We start from the raw sequence: 17,234 nt of genomic DNA, 5'->3' as shown, positions 1-17,234 counted from the left end.
TAAAATGTCAATACCACCCAAAGCAATCTACACACTGAATGCAATCCCAATCAAAATTGCACCTGCATTCTTCTTGAAGCTAGAACAAGCAATCCTAAAATTTGTATGGAACCACAAAAGACCCCGAACAGCCAAAGTAATACTGAAGAAGACCACCAAAGCGGGAGGCATCACAATCCCAGACTGTAGCCTCTACTACAAAGCTGTCATCATCAAGACAGCATGGTATTGGCACAAAAACAGACACATAGACCAATGGAATAGAATAGAGACTCCAGAATTGGACCCACAAAAGTATGGCCAACTAATCTTTGACAAAGCAGGAACGAATATCCAATGGAAAAAAGACAGTCTCTTTAACAAATGGTGCCCGGAGAGCTGGACAGCAACATGGAGAAGGATGGAACTAGACCACTTTCTTACACCATTCACAAAAATAAACTCAGAATGGATAAAGGACCTGAATGTGAGACAGGAAACCATCAAAACCCTAGAGGAGAAAGCAGGAAAAAAACCTCTCTGACCTCAGCCGCAGCAATTTCTTACTTGACACATCTCCGAAGGCAAGGGAATTAAAAGCAAAAATGAACTATTGCGACCTCATGAAGATAAAAAGCTTGTGCACTGCAAAAGAAACAATCAACATAACTAAAAGGCAACTGGCGGAATGGGAAAAGATATTTGCAAATGACATGTTGGACAAAGGGCTAGTATCCAAAATCTATAAAGAACTCACCAAATTCCACACCGAAAAACAAATAATCCAGTGAAGAAATGGGCAGAAAACAAGAATAGACACTTCTCTAAAGAAGACATTCAGATGGCCAACAGGCACATGAAAAGATGCTCAACATCGCTCCTCATCAGGGAAATACAAATCAAAACCACACTCAGACACCACCTCACGCCAGTCAGAGTAGCTAAAATGAACAAGTCAGGAGACTACAGATGCTGGAGAGGATGTGGAGAAACGGGAACCCTCTTGCACTGTTGGTGGGAATGCAAAGTGGTGCAGCCACTCTGGAAAACAGTGTGGAGGTTCCTCAAAAAATTAAAAATAGATCTGCCCTATGACCCAGCAACAGCACTGCTAGGAATCCCCCCCCCCCAAGGGATACAGGAGTGCTGATGCATAGGGGCACTTGTACCCCAATGTTTATAGCAGCACTCTCAACAATAACCAAATTATGGAAAGAGCCTAATGTCCATCAACTGATGAATGGATAAAGAAATTGTAGTTTATATACACAATGGAATATTACTTGGCAATGAGAAAGAATGAAATATGGCCTTTTGTAGCAACATGGATGGAAGTGGAGAGTGTTATGCTAAGTGAAGTAAGTCATACAGAGAAAGACAGATACCATATGTTTTCACTCTTATGCGGATCCTGAGAAATTTAACAGAAGACTATGGGGGAAGGGAAGGAAAAAAAAAAAAGAGAGGGAGGGAGCCAAACCATAAGAGACTGTTAAAAACTGACAATAAACTGAGGGTTGATAGGGGGTGGGAGGGAGGGGAGGGTGGGTGAGGGGTATTGAGGAGGGCACCTGTTCGGATGAGCACTGGGTGTTTGGAAACCAGTATGACAATAAATTTCATATTAAAAAAATAATTAAATAAAAATCTGTTAAGCGAAAAAAATAAAAAATAAAGCAGCCCAACATATGGAGGAGCTTTCCTGGCCCTAAAAAAATTATAAATCAATATAATTATTATTAACATAATTATAATAATAAACATATATAATAATTAATTATAATAATATATCATACTTATAATTAATTATACTTATAAATCAATATATCAAGATATATTTCAAAGTAAGACATTTAACAGGAAGATTTAAAAAATATTTAAAAGAACTGAATGACCCTTTAGTGATACACTGTAAAAGTTCATTTAAAAAATAATCCTCAGGGTGCCTGGGTGGCTCAGTTGGCTAAGTATTCAACTTCAGATTTTGGCGCAGGTCATGATCTCACTATTTTGAGATCGAGCCCTGCTTTGGGCTCTGGGCTGGGTGTGAAGCCTGCTTAAGATTTTCCCTCTCCCTCTGCCCCTCCCCTGCCAGTGCATATCTGCATGTGATCTCTCTCAAAATAAAAAGTAAATAAATAAAAATAATCCTCAAATACTGTGTAAATGTTTTTGGTTTTGTATCACTTTTTCACTAAGTCTTTATTACGTTGAATTTCTCAAAAATATGTAATGGGTAATTCTCATCTATTGTGTTAACATAATCTATTCATTTATAATTGATTCCCACAATTATAGATAGTACATATTTTCCATATCCCTGGATTCCGTCATTCTTTTTCTTTGTTTTAATTTTTTTAATGTTTATTATTTTTTTTTGAGAGACAGAACACAAGCGGTGGTGGAGCAGAGAGGGGACACAGAATCCAAAGCAGGCTCCAGGCTCTGAGCTGTCAGCACAGAGCCTGATGTGGGGCTGGAACTCACAAACCGTGAGATCATGACCTGAGCCGAAGTCTGAGGCTTAACCAACTCAGCCACCCAGATGCTCCTGGATTCTGTCATTTTTATAACTCTGTTATATTCTCCACTTCCAAATTTTCCTCTCATGTGACTCATTTGCTTTTCTATAGTTCTCTCATCTCATCACATTCTTCACATCCTGCCCATCTGTTTTTCCTCCCAGTGATCTTAACTTTTATTTTCTGATTGCCTATCAACTGCCAGTGACTCTCATTAGTTCTTCTTATTCCCTTATCTCCATTTCCTTTTGTTCATCCAAAAGGAAGAGCCTCTGCTAGTGCTTGGGCTCTTCTTCTAGTTCTTCTCATTTTGCCAGTGTCTCTAACATTAACTACATATGCCTGAAGACTTGGGAAGCTTAAGGAAGGAGCTGAGATGGGTACAGACAGGGATTACTGAGGTATAATTTTTTGAGTACACATTCCCAAGAAGTTGCTGAGCCTGTTTTCTTAAGAGAAATAACACAGTAGAATGCAAACTGACTGCTCCTAAGTTCCAATAAGGAAAGCTAACCAATTAGGACTACACTAGAGAAAATCAGGGTAACTGCTCTTCCTGGAGCAAGAGTTACTAGGCTTAAGCCTAAATAGAACCAGTAAAGCAAGGAGAGTACAGCAAACTCCTCAATTTTATCAGAACCCCAAACCTTCAGAAGTACAGAAAACTCCAGAAGAAGTTTATTTTCCAAACTAATACATATAAGACATTCTTTAGAGTTTATTATTAATGCTTTGTACAGTATTAGCATATTGTGAATGATTCTATTATTCATTTACTGAGCACCTAACATTTATTAGATATTGTGCTATATTACTCTTAACCTAGCCTATTGGTATATTTTATATATAAATTATTTCTATAGAAAAATCACTGATCTAGTTAACATATCAATATTAAATGTTATATAAATACCCACATTTTACAAAAGATAACTGATTTTCTGGGCACTTATATTTAGAAGTTTTGCTACACTTATTAGTAGAATGGATGAGCAAAGAGAACAGAATATTCTTCAAGGGTTAAAAAGAAGTTGATTTTTAGGGGTACCTGAGTGACTTAGTCGGTTAAGAGTCCAACTTTGGCTCTGGTCATGATCTCATGGCTTGTGAGTTTGAGCCCCACGTCGGGCTCTGTGCTGACAGCTCAGAGCCTGGAGCCTGCTTCAGATTCTGTGTCTCCCTCTCTCTCTGCCCTGCCCCTGCTCAGCTCTGTCTCTTTCTCTCTCTCTCTCAAAAATAAAACAAACATTGAAAAAAAAAGAAGTTGATTTTTAAAGATCAGATTTAAATGATAGGATCTAAAAGAGAAGAAACCAGTTTTTTTTTTTAATGTTCCATGGAAGAAAATAAAAAATGAAAATGAAATGAGGCAACTACAAAAATCATAAGAAGAAAAGGGAGAAGCATGGAATATCAGTTTTACCTTAACAGCTAAAAAAATGAAAGGACACCTAAAAAAACAGACACCTTTGATTTTTTCTTTTCCTTGTAGTTCTTGGCTTCTTCTGCTGCGACACCCGCTGCTTCATTGAGGTACTTGTTACCAACTTTGCTTTCAAACCACTTTAGGTCCACAAAAACTTCACTGAAGTGTTCCCGATCAAACTATACAAAAATATTTAAATTCGTTTAAAAATAACTGAAGTATGTCTGAAAGAATACAAACGAAACTTTTAATAGTTGCTACTTATGGGGCATAGGATATCAAAGAATGTTACTTTTTTATGCACATGGGAACCTCATCTACTATTATGAAAGCTAAAATCAAAAAGCATTAAAAATAAAAATAATAGGTGAAATTATACAGAATGATCAATTGGAGTAGAAGTACCAAAACTTTTTAAGTATTATGTAATTGGTTTGTGACCATTTATAGCTACCCTGGGACAGGAAAATAATACCTAGTTACTTACATCTGATAGTTTCACAAGGTATTTCTCAAATCGAGGTAAGTTGAGATGGCCATTTTCATTAATATAACCTAAAAGGAACAAAAACTGAATTTGTACTAAAAGTTAACATTATTTTTTCAAAACAATTCCACAAAATTCTTTTTACAAAATGTTGAATGTTGACATTCTACTAATCAAGAAAAACACTCAAGTGTTGGGCAATATAACTGGTGCTACTTTCTATGACACTCATGTGACAGTAATATAAAATACGTAAGAACTGAAGCAAAATAAATTCCAGGTCCACATAATAATCCTCCTACATTTCCAACAAGTGTAGGAGGTGAAATGTGGTTTCTTCTGGTGAGCATACCCTGTAATTAATCAGATTATCAACGCAGAGTTAGTTATGTCTTTAAGGTTCAAGTTTAAAAATGCAGCGAGGATGGGGCGCCTGGGTGGCTCAGTTGGTTAGGTGTCAGACTTCAGCTCAGGGTCATGAACTTGTGGTTCTTTAGTTTAAGCCCCGTCGGGATCTGTGCTGACAGTTCGGAGACTGAAGGCTGCTTCAGATTCTGTGTCTCCTTGTCTCTCTGTTCTTCCCCCACTTGCTCTCTATCTCTCAAAAATAAATAAAGATTAAAAATAAAATTTTAAAAATGCAGCGAAGCTTAAAATAAAACTTATCATTAGAAGATAATTAATTCTTATAATCTAGGCATGTAATTTATATGAAAGCTGTAGGGTAGCTAAAGATAAAGATAAAAGAAAAGTATAATTATAATAGATACTAAGTTCAACTCATGAAGTTGGACGCTTAACCGACTGAGCCACCCAGGCATCCCTCTTTCCCTCATTTTATATCTTCTACTGGCTTTCTTAAATAATCAAAGGCAGAGATTAGTTAGGTATCAGCAAATGAGGCTGCTTAACTCTTGTCATTTTCTTTGCTTGTGAACCACTGAACATTATAACCTCAGAGCTTACTGTCTTAGACCAAAAGAAACCCCCAATTTTTTTCCTACTTTAGCTGTGCATGCAATAATCTAATAAACTGAGTCACATTTTTACGGTTAGCTGAGTAAGTGCTAAATTAAAGTAGCCTCAAAAAAAATATTAAACTTTTCTTACCACCAAGTTCTGGCAGGATGGTAATATATGTTCCATAAAGAAGAGGCAGTGCATCATGATTAATATGTAAATGAGGTAGATGGGGGATAAAATCATTGCCAACAAGAAATCCCATCAAAATCCAATCATCTATTATCCTTTCAATATCATATTTAAATGTGATCTTGTCCTATAGCAAAATGGAGAAAAAGTCAACTAGTACGGAAATTCTACTTACACATTTTCTTTGTACCACAGCTATATTAATACTTACTTTCAGTACTGAAAACTCATAGTCAATATACTCTCTCATTAAAGATAAGTGTAGGAGGTGAAATGTGGTTTCTTCTGGTGCGCATACCCTGTAATTAATGAGATGATCAACACAGAGTTAGTTGTGTCTTTAAGGTTCAACTTTAAAAATGCAGTGAGGATGGGGAGCCTGGGTGGCTCAGTTGGTTAGATGTCAGACTTCAGCTCAGATCATGAACTTGTGGTTTGTGACTTTGAGCCCCGTCGGGCTTTGTGCTGACAACTCGGAGCCTGGAGCTCCGATTCTCTGTCTCCCTATCTCTCTGTTCCTCCCCCACTTGCGCTCTCTCTCTCTCTCTCTCTCTCAAAAATAAAGATTAAAAATAAAATTTTAAAAATGCAGCGAAGCTTAAAATAAAACTTATCATTAGAAGACAATTAATTCTTATAATCCAGGCATGTAATTTATATGAAAGCTGTAGGGTTGCTAAAGATAAAGATAAAAGATAAAAGTATAATAAAGTTCAAATAATTGGTCTGCCTTATGCTTTTTTTGGAAAGATTCTCAGAATTAAGAAAGCCTAAATAATAGATAACAGATTTAAGAAACCAGTGGTTTCTGCCCATTTAAGGCTGGCCACGAGCAGAAAGCATACATATAAGTGAGTATATACACTTTTCTGCCTACGGCAGTACAGACAAAAGCTTCAATGATGAGGCTCCATCATTTATTTCTTCTTATCTTTCCCTGGCTTGGTATAGGGGACTATATTCCTAGCTATTGGTCAATACTTCAAGCTTAACCAGAAGTAAGAATATAAACTGACAATAGCATTTAAAAATTTTTTTTAATGTTTATTTATTTTTGAGAGAGAGAGAGGGACAGAGACAGAGTATGAGCAGGGGAGGGGCAGAGAGACAGGGAGACACAGAATCTGAAGCAGGCTCCAGGCTCTGAGCTGTCAGCACAGAGACTGATGTGGGGCCTGAACCCACAAACTGGGCGATCAGGACCTAAGCTGAAGTGTGATGCTTAATTGACTGAGCCAGCCAGTTGTCCCTAAACTGACAACAGCATTTTAAAAGGATTATGTATCATGAGCAAGTGGATCTATCCCAGGAATGCAAGGATGGCTCAATGTAAAAAAATAAATCTATGTAATAAATTACATTAATAAACAAAGGAAAATCACCATACAATTAACTAGCAAAGAAAACATATGTCAAATTCAATACCTTCCAAGATAAAAGTACTTAGCCAAGTAAGAATAGAAGGAAACTTCCTAAACATGAAAAAATGAATTTATGAAAAACAAACATCTCATATCATATTCCATGTTAGAAGACTGAAAGCTTTCCTCCTAAGATCAAGGATGCCCGTTTTCACTATAGCTATTCAACATTAAACTGGAAGTCCTAGCCAGGGCAATTAGGCAAGCAAAAAAAATAAGAGGCATACAAACTGAAAAATAAGAAGTAAAACTATCTCTATTTACAGATGTCATGATTCCATATACAGAAAATCCCATAGAATCCCCCAAAATTGTAGGATACAAGATCAACACATAAAAATCAGCTGTGTCTACATACCAGCAACAAACAATCCAAAAAAGAAATTAAGAAACAATTCTATTTAGAATACCACCCAAAAGAGTAAAAAACTTAGGAACAAACTTGACCAGAGAGGAAAAAGAAAAAAAATCAAAGGCAAAAAACTGAAATCATAGACACAGAGAATGACAGATGGTTCCCAAAGGTAGAGGAGTGAGGGCTGGGCAAAATGGGTGAAGGTGGCAAAAGGTGAAAACTTCCAGTTATATGATAAATATGCCCTGGAGATATAATGTACAGCATGGTGACTACATTAAAAAAATTTTTTTTAATAAAAGGGAAAACAAATAAGAAAAAAAAAACAGTAAAAGACTTACACAGTAAAACTACAAAACACTGTCAAAAGAAATGAAAGAAGACACAATGATTGTAAAACATTCTGTATTGATGAACTGGAAGACTTACTATGAAACAGTAAATAGTACCCAAATGGACGTACAGATTCAATGCCATCCCAATCAGGTTTTTCACATAAACAAAAAATCCCAATGACATTTTTTACACAAACAAAAAATCCATCCTAAAAATGAATAATCTTATGAGACTCCAAACAGCCAAAATAATCCTCACAAAGGAGAACAAAGTTGGAGGTCTCATCCTTTCTGATTTCAAAACTTACTACAAAGTTTCAGTAATCAAAATACCGTGGTAATGGCATAAAGAAAAACACAGACATCAACTGAATAGAATACAGAGCCCAGGAAAACCCTTGCATATATGGTCAAATGATTTTCAACCACAGTGCCAAGACCACCCAAGGGGAAAAAGACAGTCTTTTCAACAAATGATTTTGGGAAAACTGGATATCCACATGCAAAAGCATGAAGTCGACCCTTACCTCATACCAAATATAATAATTAACAACATGGATCAAAACCCTAAATGTAAGGGTTAAAACTGCAAAACTCTTAAAATGGGAAAACATTTTACAACATTAGATTTGGCAATTTCTTGGATATAACACTAAAAGTAACAAGCAACAAAAGAATGGACATCGTCACAATTAAAAATTTTGTGCATCAAATGACACTATCAGCAGAATAAAAACGAATGGGAGAAAATCTTTACAGATCATGTATCTGGTAAATGGTGACTATTCTTAATTTAACTGCTCTTCTTTCTTCTAACATATATGCAGTATGATTTACCTTTGTGTCTTTTTGCCACCAAACCGAACCTCTTCTCTTAAAAGAGAGAAATGTGCCTCATGACTTGTTAATCCAAGCATAATCTGTTGAAAAATGATTAAAAAATGTTTCTATTCTCTCATTTTTTATAGTATCAGGTTCATAAAAGCAATTAAATTAAAAACATTTCTATGTGAAAAAAAGAGGCTTATTTAATAAAAACATCAGCACATTATATAAATATCAAAATCTGATCCACTCATAAGTTATGAATGGTGTAAAATGAATGCACTTTTCTAAGAAAAAATGTTTACCTTAGACTCACATCACCGTTGTAACTGCCACCCTGCCCACCCTCCATAAAAATCCCCAAAACCTTCTCTAGGTTTTCACACCTCTCCATCCGCTATGGGGGAAATGGGTAAAAAATTGGAGGTTGCAACTTTTCCATGATAGAGGAATGTTAACACTCTTCTGGAGGCCAGAATACCTCTACTATGTGAAAATTAAACAAACAAACAAAAAACTAGAAAAGGTCTTCTTCATTTAATTTTCTCATATAGTATTCTTTCCTTTCCTTTTCTATTTTAGAGAAAGAGAGTGCGTGCACAAGCAAGGTAGGGACAGACAGGGAGAGAGAGAATCTTAAGACAGACTCTGTGCAAGCACTGAGCCCAATACGGGCTCAATCTCACAACCCTGAGAACACAACTGGAGTTGAAATCAAGAATGGAATGCTGAATCAAATGAGTCACCCAGGAGCCCTTCTCACATAGTATTCTAATGTCCAAAGTAAGTCATTCAAATAGTCTACTGAGACATATCAACCAACTGTAACATATATTGTTTATTTCAACCTAATTCATACAAAACAAGATGAAACATTTCTGAAGCAATCAGGAAAATGTGAATACTAAATGGTTATTTGTATATTAAACAGTGATTATTAATTTTTGTTTTATGTATGATAATGGCATTATGGTTATTTATTTCAAACAACCCTTCTTTAGAGAAAGATTAAATGATATAATGTCTGGGATACACTTCAAGAGTCAAGGGAAGTAGGAGAAAGGAGACAGATGGTTAGGGATAAGAAAAGGAAAGTAATTTAATATTTAGAGTATTTATTCTAGGTTGAAAATTATTTAAGGTGGATAAAGCCTATAGGAAGTTTCATTATTTTATAACTTCTCTACTTTATGTTTGAAAATTTCTGTAATAAAAAGTTTAAATGAAAAAAGTATAGTAAAGTTATTTGGGTCATGGAGTTATCAGATCAGGTATTATTAAAATTTATGTATCAAGCATGAGATTAAAAAGCCCCCTCTACCCTGACCACAGCAGAGTATTCATAGCACAAGGATCAGTCAAGTGTGAACACTAACTACAGAGACCTGCTAATCATAAATTATGGCAAGAGCTTTCTTTTTTTAAAAAATTTTATTTATGTATTTTGAGAGAGATCGTGTGCATGAGCTGGGGGGAGACAGAAAGAGGGGGAGAGAGAGAGAGAATCCTAAGCAGGTCTGCACTATCAGCACAGGGCCTGATGCGGACTCGAACTCTTGAACTGTGGGATCATGACTAAGCCAAAACCAAGAGTTGGACGCTTAACTGACTGAGCCACCCAGATGCCCCAAAAGAGTTCATTTTCTAATTGTTTTGAACTGTGCTGATGGCAGAAGTAGCAACCATTATTATGTTTCCAATATTTGTTTCTACAGCCAGAAAGCTTCTTATAAAAGTCTCTTAGATATTTAACTAAAATGGCATAAGGTTGTAATAAAAATAAATGTTATACCTACCAAGTCAGCATCTAAACCATAAAGACAATGTCTGGTGTTTGGATCATGATCTGGCTTTGCTTTCTCAGATCTGATAAATTCCATGATTTTATGTTCTCCTTCTCCGGGAGTCTAAATACGTGTTAAAAAAAAATGTGGTAATATGCTGTGCGTTAGAATATTAAATTTAAAAATATCCTTAAATAAAAAAAGATAATAACCTCATGGCCTGAGAAGTAGATGGTAACTCCTTGCCACGATTTATCTGTAGAAATTTTCATATTTACAAAATACTTCAGATGTTCATGTAACCTGGCCATGAATTCAGTCCCTATAAATAAAAAGTTTTAACAAATTTAATCTGAAAAAAATAAAAATAAAAAATTTAATCTGAGAGAGACATAAAAAAGAATGAGTTCCCAGAAACAACATGAAATTGGATCTGAGTATCCAGCTGGGTAGGAATAGCTAGGTAATCCTCCAGAGGAAAAGCCCTCATGCCTTTCCCTAGAAAATATTACAATGTTTCTCATTTCACTGCTCACCCTAAAATGAAGTTAATTTCATGTAGCTAAATCAAGAAATATTACTACTGCCTGAGAACTATGCTTCAGTATCTTCACACAAGGGCAGAGTTTCAACTCTAATGAATCTCAATCTTCTATTTCCTCTGCTGGCTTCTGAATGTTTTTTAAGGCCTGTAGCTATAATCAGATTACTAACAACAACAACAACCACAACTATTATTATTATTACTGTTTACCTGGAAAATTATTATTCTGGAAACTGAATTTACAGTGATTATGTTTCAGGAAAAGTCCAGAGGGTCAATAGTCAAAGGCAACACGGTCTTAAACCACATCAGGATAAAACTGGTCATTAAATCAACCAATGTATGATAAGAACACTTAAGTGAAAGACAAAATTACCATAGTTAGTAAAGAAGTCATGAAAAAAAATAAGATTTTAAGTTTTTTTCAAAGTAGAAGATTATAATGATGTTAGACAAAGCTCTAGTAAGTACAGAGTATGTTGTTGCATATAAAACTAATTTAAAGTTATAATACTAATAAATTAATTTACTCTTAAAGTCACAGAATTTTAACTGCCTTTAAGAAATATGATAGTAAGTGCTCCGGACTAGGAGAATGGGTTTCTTATCCTACATAACAGGCTAGTTCCATGGATGTGACTCAACCTCACTGAGTCAGTTTTCATACAAACAAATGGTGGGAGTAGGACGGATCTTGTAAGATCCTTCTAGGTTTAGAAGTCTGCATCTGGGAGAGTCCTATCCACAGCTGCTCTTATCAACATCTGTAAATCCGTATAGTGGGTCTTCATAGGAGCACTTATAATCAAGGTGATCAAGATATCTCATGAGAAGACACAACTGGGAAAACCGCAAATGGAATCTTAAGGACAAAATAGAGACCAGAAAAAAAAATACATCTGAAAAAATATTTACATTTACATTTAAATCTCTCAAAATTTTTCTTTCAGTGAATTTACCTGGTGTAATACAGTTGGAATCAAATCTGGCCTCTGTAGGAAGAGTTTCTCCTTTTTCTAATGCCTTCTTTATTTTGTCTTCTGCCTCCTTTGCTGACCTTAAATGTTAAGGGAAAAAATATCTTAAGGTTTTTGGGGAAAAGTACAGATCTTTACATAAAGTAAACTGTTATTTAGATGCTTTTGTAACTAAAATATTAATTAACTAATTTGAGGTTCAAAACATAACACAAGTTTTGAAATGATTATAATTGATAAAGATGAGCCTCAGAATTGTTTGTTTTTATTTATTTAAAGAATTGAGTTTTTCAGATAACTATAGAAGGAGAACATTACAACAGTATAAAATTGATACAGAAAATTACAAATACTTATAAAGTAATTCTTTAAAAAAATTTTTTTTAATGCTTATTTATTCTTGAGAGAGAGCGAGTGCATGAGCATGAGTGGGGGAGGGGCAGAATGACAGAGGTACATAGAATCTGAAGCAGGCATCAGGCTCTGAGCTGAATAGCACAGAGCCCTATTCGGGGCTCAAACTCCTGAGCCATGAGATCATGAGTCGAAGCTGGACACTTAACCGACTGAGCCACCCTGGTGCCCCAAAGTAATCTTTTAAAACTGACCCAGAACAATACAAATACTTATAATTCTCTTCTTAACTATATAGCAAATCGATTCTACAAATAAGTTCAAAAGTAGAGCATTAAGCATTCATTATATATACATTCTACACTGACTAATAATATCAAACAGGAAGCACATTATTAAAATGATCTCTAAGAATATTACATAAAAATAATTGTAAAATTGTAATTGCAATTGAGCACAATTTGCGTTTCCTCATAAAAAACATTCATGAGACTGAAGCGCTGCCCGCTGCACTAAGAAGGTACATAAAAAACATTTAAAATCAAAGCCTAGTAACATTAATGCCATCATGATTTGCCAAAATTGTGTCACTATTGAAGCAACAGGATTTACTAGAAAGAAACGTGAGTTTTAGAGTCAGATGGACCTAGGTTTGAAAATAGGCATCCCAATTCCCAATGTTCTGCTTCTCCTGTAACCCGTCTGTGGCACACTGTATACCATGTGGCATTTACATTAGGAAGCTCTGCTTTATGTACTTGATACTAGCTCTATCTACTGTGCCTGCGGAACTGCATTTCTATGATAAATAACTCTTCTTCATATGTAACTTCTCTCTCTTACCAACCCCCTCAAGATAGCAAAAACTCTGAAGATATCAACTTATTTGTAATTTCTCCAATAGAAGCCATTCTTTGCTCTTTTCTCTCCTTCCTTCCTTTGACTGGACAACTACTCAGTGTTACTATGTGACAAGTTTTGGAGATATAACAGAAAGGATTCCTATTTTCACAGAGTTTACACTCTAGTGGGGAGACAGAAAAGTTAACAGCCCTAATGTTTAATGTGGCTGCAATATAGAGAATGTATGGGACAGGGACAAGGAAAGACTATTGAAGCAATCCAGGTGGAAGATTACGGTAGCCTAGGCTGAGACAGTAGCAGTAAAGATGAAAAGAAGGAAATATATATGACAAATTTAAGAGAATGGATAAACAGGAGGTAGGTATAGAGAATGAGGAAGAAGTCGTCCAAATTGCTCTTGAGACTTTCTGGTTGAGCAGCTATTTGCATGGTGTTATTATTCACTGCAATAGAAAACAGAAGGAAGGCAGTTTTGAAATGGGAGTTCAGTTCTGAACATGTTAAGCCTGAAATGTATCTACGGTATCTAAAAGGAGATAGTTAGGAGACATTTGGATATAAAGGAGTTGTAGAGAGAGATATCCACCAAGAAGATAAATCTGGGAGTCATCAGTATAGACACGGTAATTAAAACCACTGGATAGGATCACTCAGGACCAAGGACAGGACCTTAAGAAAAATCAGTATTTAAGAAAAAGGCAGAGGAAGGGAAGGTAATAGGGAGATCAAGAAGGTGCAGTCAGAGAGAGTATGGTTACATAAAGGTCAAAGAAAGGAAGTTCAAGAAAGAAAGAATGGTCAACATTGTTAAAAACTATAAATAAATGAAGTAATATACAGAGAGAATTCTAGCCATACAAAGTCTATTTGTAATCTTGTAAGGGAGTTTTAGTGGTAGGGATGAAAGCCAGACAGCAGCAGATTTTAAAATGAGTAAGAGATGCAGAAAGATTATAAGTAATTAAAAGATTAGAATGGAGAATATAGTCTCTGTGGAAAATGAGAAAAAGCTGACTGGAGGATTCAATGTCACTCAATATTGTGTCAGCACAATATTTAGTAAATGCTTTCCATGGCTATGGTGGATTGGCCCTCAACATCCATTTCATTCTCCTAGTTTGTCTTCTGATAGGGGAGAGGTTAGAAAGCTAAAAAATTAAATTCTGAACCTTCCTTGCAGCTAGGTGAAAGGATATAACTTAGATTCCGTCAGTCAGATACCTCCATAAAAGATTTGGAAGGTGGAAGTGTTGTGTGCTGAAGTGTATATGATTGTTGAGGCACTGGGTTTATAGGATATGTGTATTTTATCAATAATAGAAGAGTTCCCAATATTCAGTAGTTTCATAGGTGCTGAGAAGCAAGGGGCAGGGCAGATCTACCAGATACACTGGGGCTCTGGAGCTAACAGATACAGTGGTGGCTTCCTGATTGCTGAATTACAACTAAAGTGATTTATTTTTGGAGCAAATAGTTCAGGTAGTACCTTCTTAATCCCTGGATCACAGATAAAGGAATACATTCCTGGAACCACCTCTTCTGGTGGGGGCCTGTGAACTCCTCACCTTCCTGAATGCTGTAGTAATAGTGCCACTGTGGGTTCACTTCTATAGTGCTGTTCTGAAGTCACTCTTGAAGGCTCACCTAAATTCCCATCCTTTTGGCTCTTAAAATGATTTTTATAAGCACCTAATTCTTTGCATTATATCCCCTTCTGCTTAAAATAGCCAGGTTTCTATTTCTGCAACTGAACAATGACTGACACAGTGGGCTTATATAATCCTTTCTCAATACTAGATTTTCTAGTCCAATAGCTCCCCCAAATTAGTTTAACAAATACCAGGGGAATCTGGTAAAAATGGTTTCCAGGGCCCAATTTTTAGAGATTCAAATTAAGTAAGTCTAGGTTGGTACCTGAGACTCTAAATTTACCAAGAGATGGTACTTGTCTTTAAAGATCTCACAGATAGGGCGCCTGGGTGGCTCAGTTGGTTGAGTGTCCGACTCTTGGTTTCGGCTTGGGTCATGATCTCATGGTTCAAGGGTTCGAGCCCTGTGTCGGGCTCTGCACTGACAGCAGAGCCTGCTTGGGATTCTCTGCCTCTCTCTCTCTCTCTGTCTCTCTCTGAAAATACGTAAATAAACTTAAAAAAAAAAAAAAAGATTTCACAGTGGGTGCCTGGGTGGCTCATTCAGTTAAGCGTCTAGACTTCTGATTTTGGCTTGGGTCAGGATCTCACGGTTTGTGCTGTCGGCACTGAGCTTGCTCAGGATTCTCTTTCCATCTCTCTGCCCCTCCCCATCCCACATGCACCATGCTGTCTCTCTCTCTCTCTCTCTCTCTCTCTCTCAAAATAAATAAGTAAACATTAAAAAAAGAAATTTCACAGGTGTTTCAGTATCTTCAAGATCTTTCCTCTTTTGATATTTAAATCAGTATTTTTTTCCATCCTTTTCCCATTCTCACTGCTAGCCTTCTCCAAGGTGCACTCCCACCTTCCTTGATCATTTCCATATTTTATTCACAGGTGCCCTTTCCACTCCGTTACCTGCTGTTGTAATGAAAGGATTCGTTATGCTAACAACCCATCAAACACACAGAACTCAGGGTTTCTTTCCATCAATTCTAACATCGCTCTTAACTTTACTTATCCTACTCGTAAATAAGGACACAACATGATCTCATTGTTTTTAAAAACTATTTCACATGTCCAGGATTTTGACTTTAAAACTCTATGTACCTTTTCTCATTTTTACTTTTCCTACTGTCCACCTCACACACTGGGGCGGATAGTACCTCAAATGTCCTAACTCAGCTCTCTTCTCATACTCCACCAATCATTTTCTAGTCTCACTTGCCTTTCTAACCAATTTGGACCAATGCTCAATCAGAGTCAGCATCTAGCCCACAGTCTAGGCATTTAACAAATGTTTGTTGAATTAAATTGTCAACGATGTTTCCATTAGAACAATCTCTCATTTCACTTTGTAGTTCTCTGGTTCAGGACAGACTACTAGTGGAGTTTTCTCTACTACAGTTGAGCCTTGAACAACACAGGTTTGAACTCTGTGGGTCCACTTGTATACAGATTTTTTTTTTAATGTCTATTTTTGAGAGAGAGAGAGAGAGAGAGAGAGAGAGGGAGAAAGTGCACATGAGTGAGGTAGAAAGGGGAAGAAAGAGGGAGACAGAGGATCTGAGGCAGGCTCCATGCTGACAGCAGAGAGCCCAACGTAGGGCTTGAATTCACAAATGGTTATATCATGCCCTGAGCCAAAATCAGATGCTTAACCAACTGAGCCATCCAGGTGCCCCCACTGATTTTTTTTCAGTAAATATGGTTCAGTACTGTAAATCTATTTTCTCTTCCTTATGATTTTTCTAATAACATTTTCTTTTCTCTAAGCTTACTTTATTGTAAGAATACAGTATATAATACATATAACATACAAAATATGTGTTTATTGCTTATGTTATTGCTAAGGCTTCCAGTTAATAACAGACTATTAGTAGTTAAGTTCTGGGAGAATCAAGTTATATGCACATTTTATATGCGCGGGGATTGGTGCCCCTGACCACTGCATTGATCAAGGGTCAATTGTACCACTATTATCAAGGAGAAGTTTAAAAATTTACGAATGAAAACAATAGTAACTTTACACAGCCCAACACAGCTTTGAGAATGACACTTCACTTCAGTTACTAATTTGTTTACTTGACTGATATAATGTGACATAATCAGTTATTTCCATTTCTGGGGGAATTTAGGCAGAAAAGAAACATGAAAAGAAGATGCACTGCATTAAGCCAATTATCTTTAAAAGAATACATTTTATTAATCTAAAGAGTATTCTCAAGTAAACCACAAATGCTTTACCTAAAACGCCTCCCACGCTGCTGGTTCATCTTTGCTCGAGGAGCCACACCATCAACAGCCATAAAGAACACTTTCCTAGGTTTAATGATGCGAAACAACACCTCCAAGTAGTGAAAAATATCAGTAAAGATTTTATCGTCTGAAATTCTGAAGTGAACATCATCATCATTAGGATGGGAACATTGGTGTATAATTCCATTCATGTCCAGGTACAAGTTGTCAAATTCAGGAATCTAAAAAACAGAAAAATGATAGAAATCATTACTATAACCAACTATGGATATCTAAGTGTGTATATATATATATATATATATATATATATACACACTTA

The 17,234-nt window shown here is 36.1% G+C and overlaps 1 protein-coding gene across 1 annotated transcript in view; it reads right to left on the bottom strand.

Moving 5' to 3' along the window:
* Positions 1–1,654: 1,654 nt before the first annotated feature.
* LOC121034187 (5'-3' exoribonuclease 1-like) overlaps positions 1,655–17,234 on the bottom strand; it is a gene marked incomplete at its 3' end in the record, with an annotated part of 24,488 nt that continues 8,908 nt past the window's right edge. The window contains exons 2-11 of the mRNA XM_040481120.1: positions 16,904–17,136; positions 11,790–11,887; positions 10,499–10,608; positions 10,299–10,409; positions 8,515–8,597; positions 5,778–5,865; positions 5,525–5,693; positions 4,415–4,482; positions 3,969–4,106; positions 1,655–1,687 (exon numbers count right to left, since the gene is read on the bottom strand). Coding sequence (XP_040337054.1) covers positions 1,655–1,687; positions 3,969–4,106; positions 4,415–4,482; positions 5,525–5,693; positions 5,778–5,865; positions 8,515–8,597; positions 10,299–10,409; positions 10,499–10,608; positions 11,790–11,887; positions 16,904–17,136 — 1,131 coding nt within the window. The remainder of the gene's footprint in view (positions 1,688–3,968; positions 4,107–4,414; positions 4,483–5,524; positions 5,694–5,777; positions 5,866–8,514; positions 8,598–10,298; positions 10,410–10,498; positions 10,609–11,789; positions 11,888–16,903; positions 17,137–17,234) is intronic.

The sequence above is a fragment of the Herpailurus yagouaroundi genome, unplaced genomic scaffold (genome assembly GCF_014898765.1).
Source record: "Herpailurus yagouaroundi ecotype Mexico unplaced genomic scaffold, PumYag 159, whole genome shotgun sequence".
NCBI lineage: Eukaryota > Metazoa > Chordata > Mammalia > Carnivora > Felidae > Herpailurus > Herpailurus yagouaroundi.
Note: the sequence above shows the minus strand (reverse complement) of the source record. Positions and strands in the feature narration are given on the sequence as shown.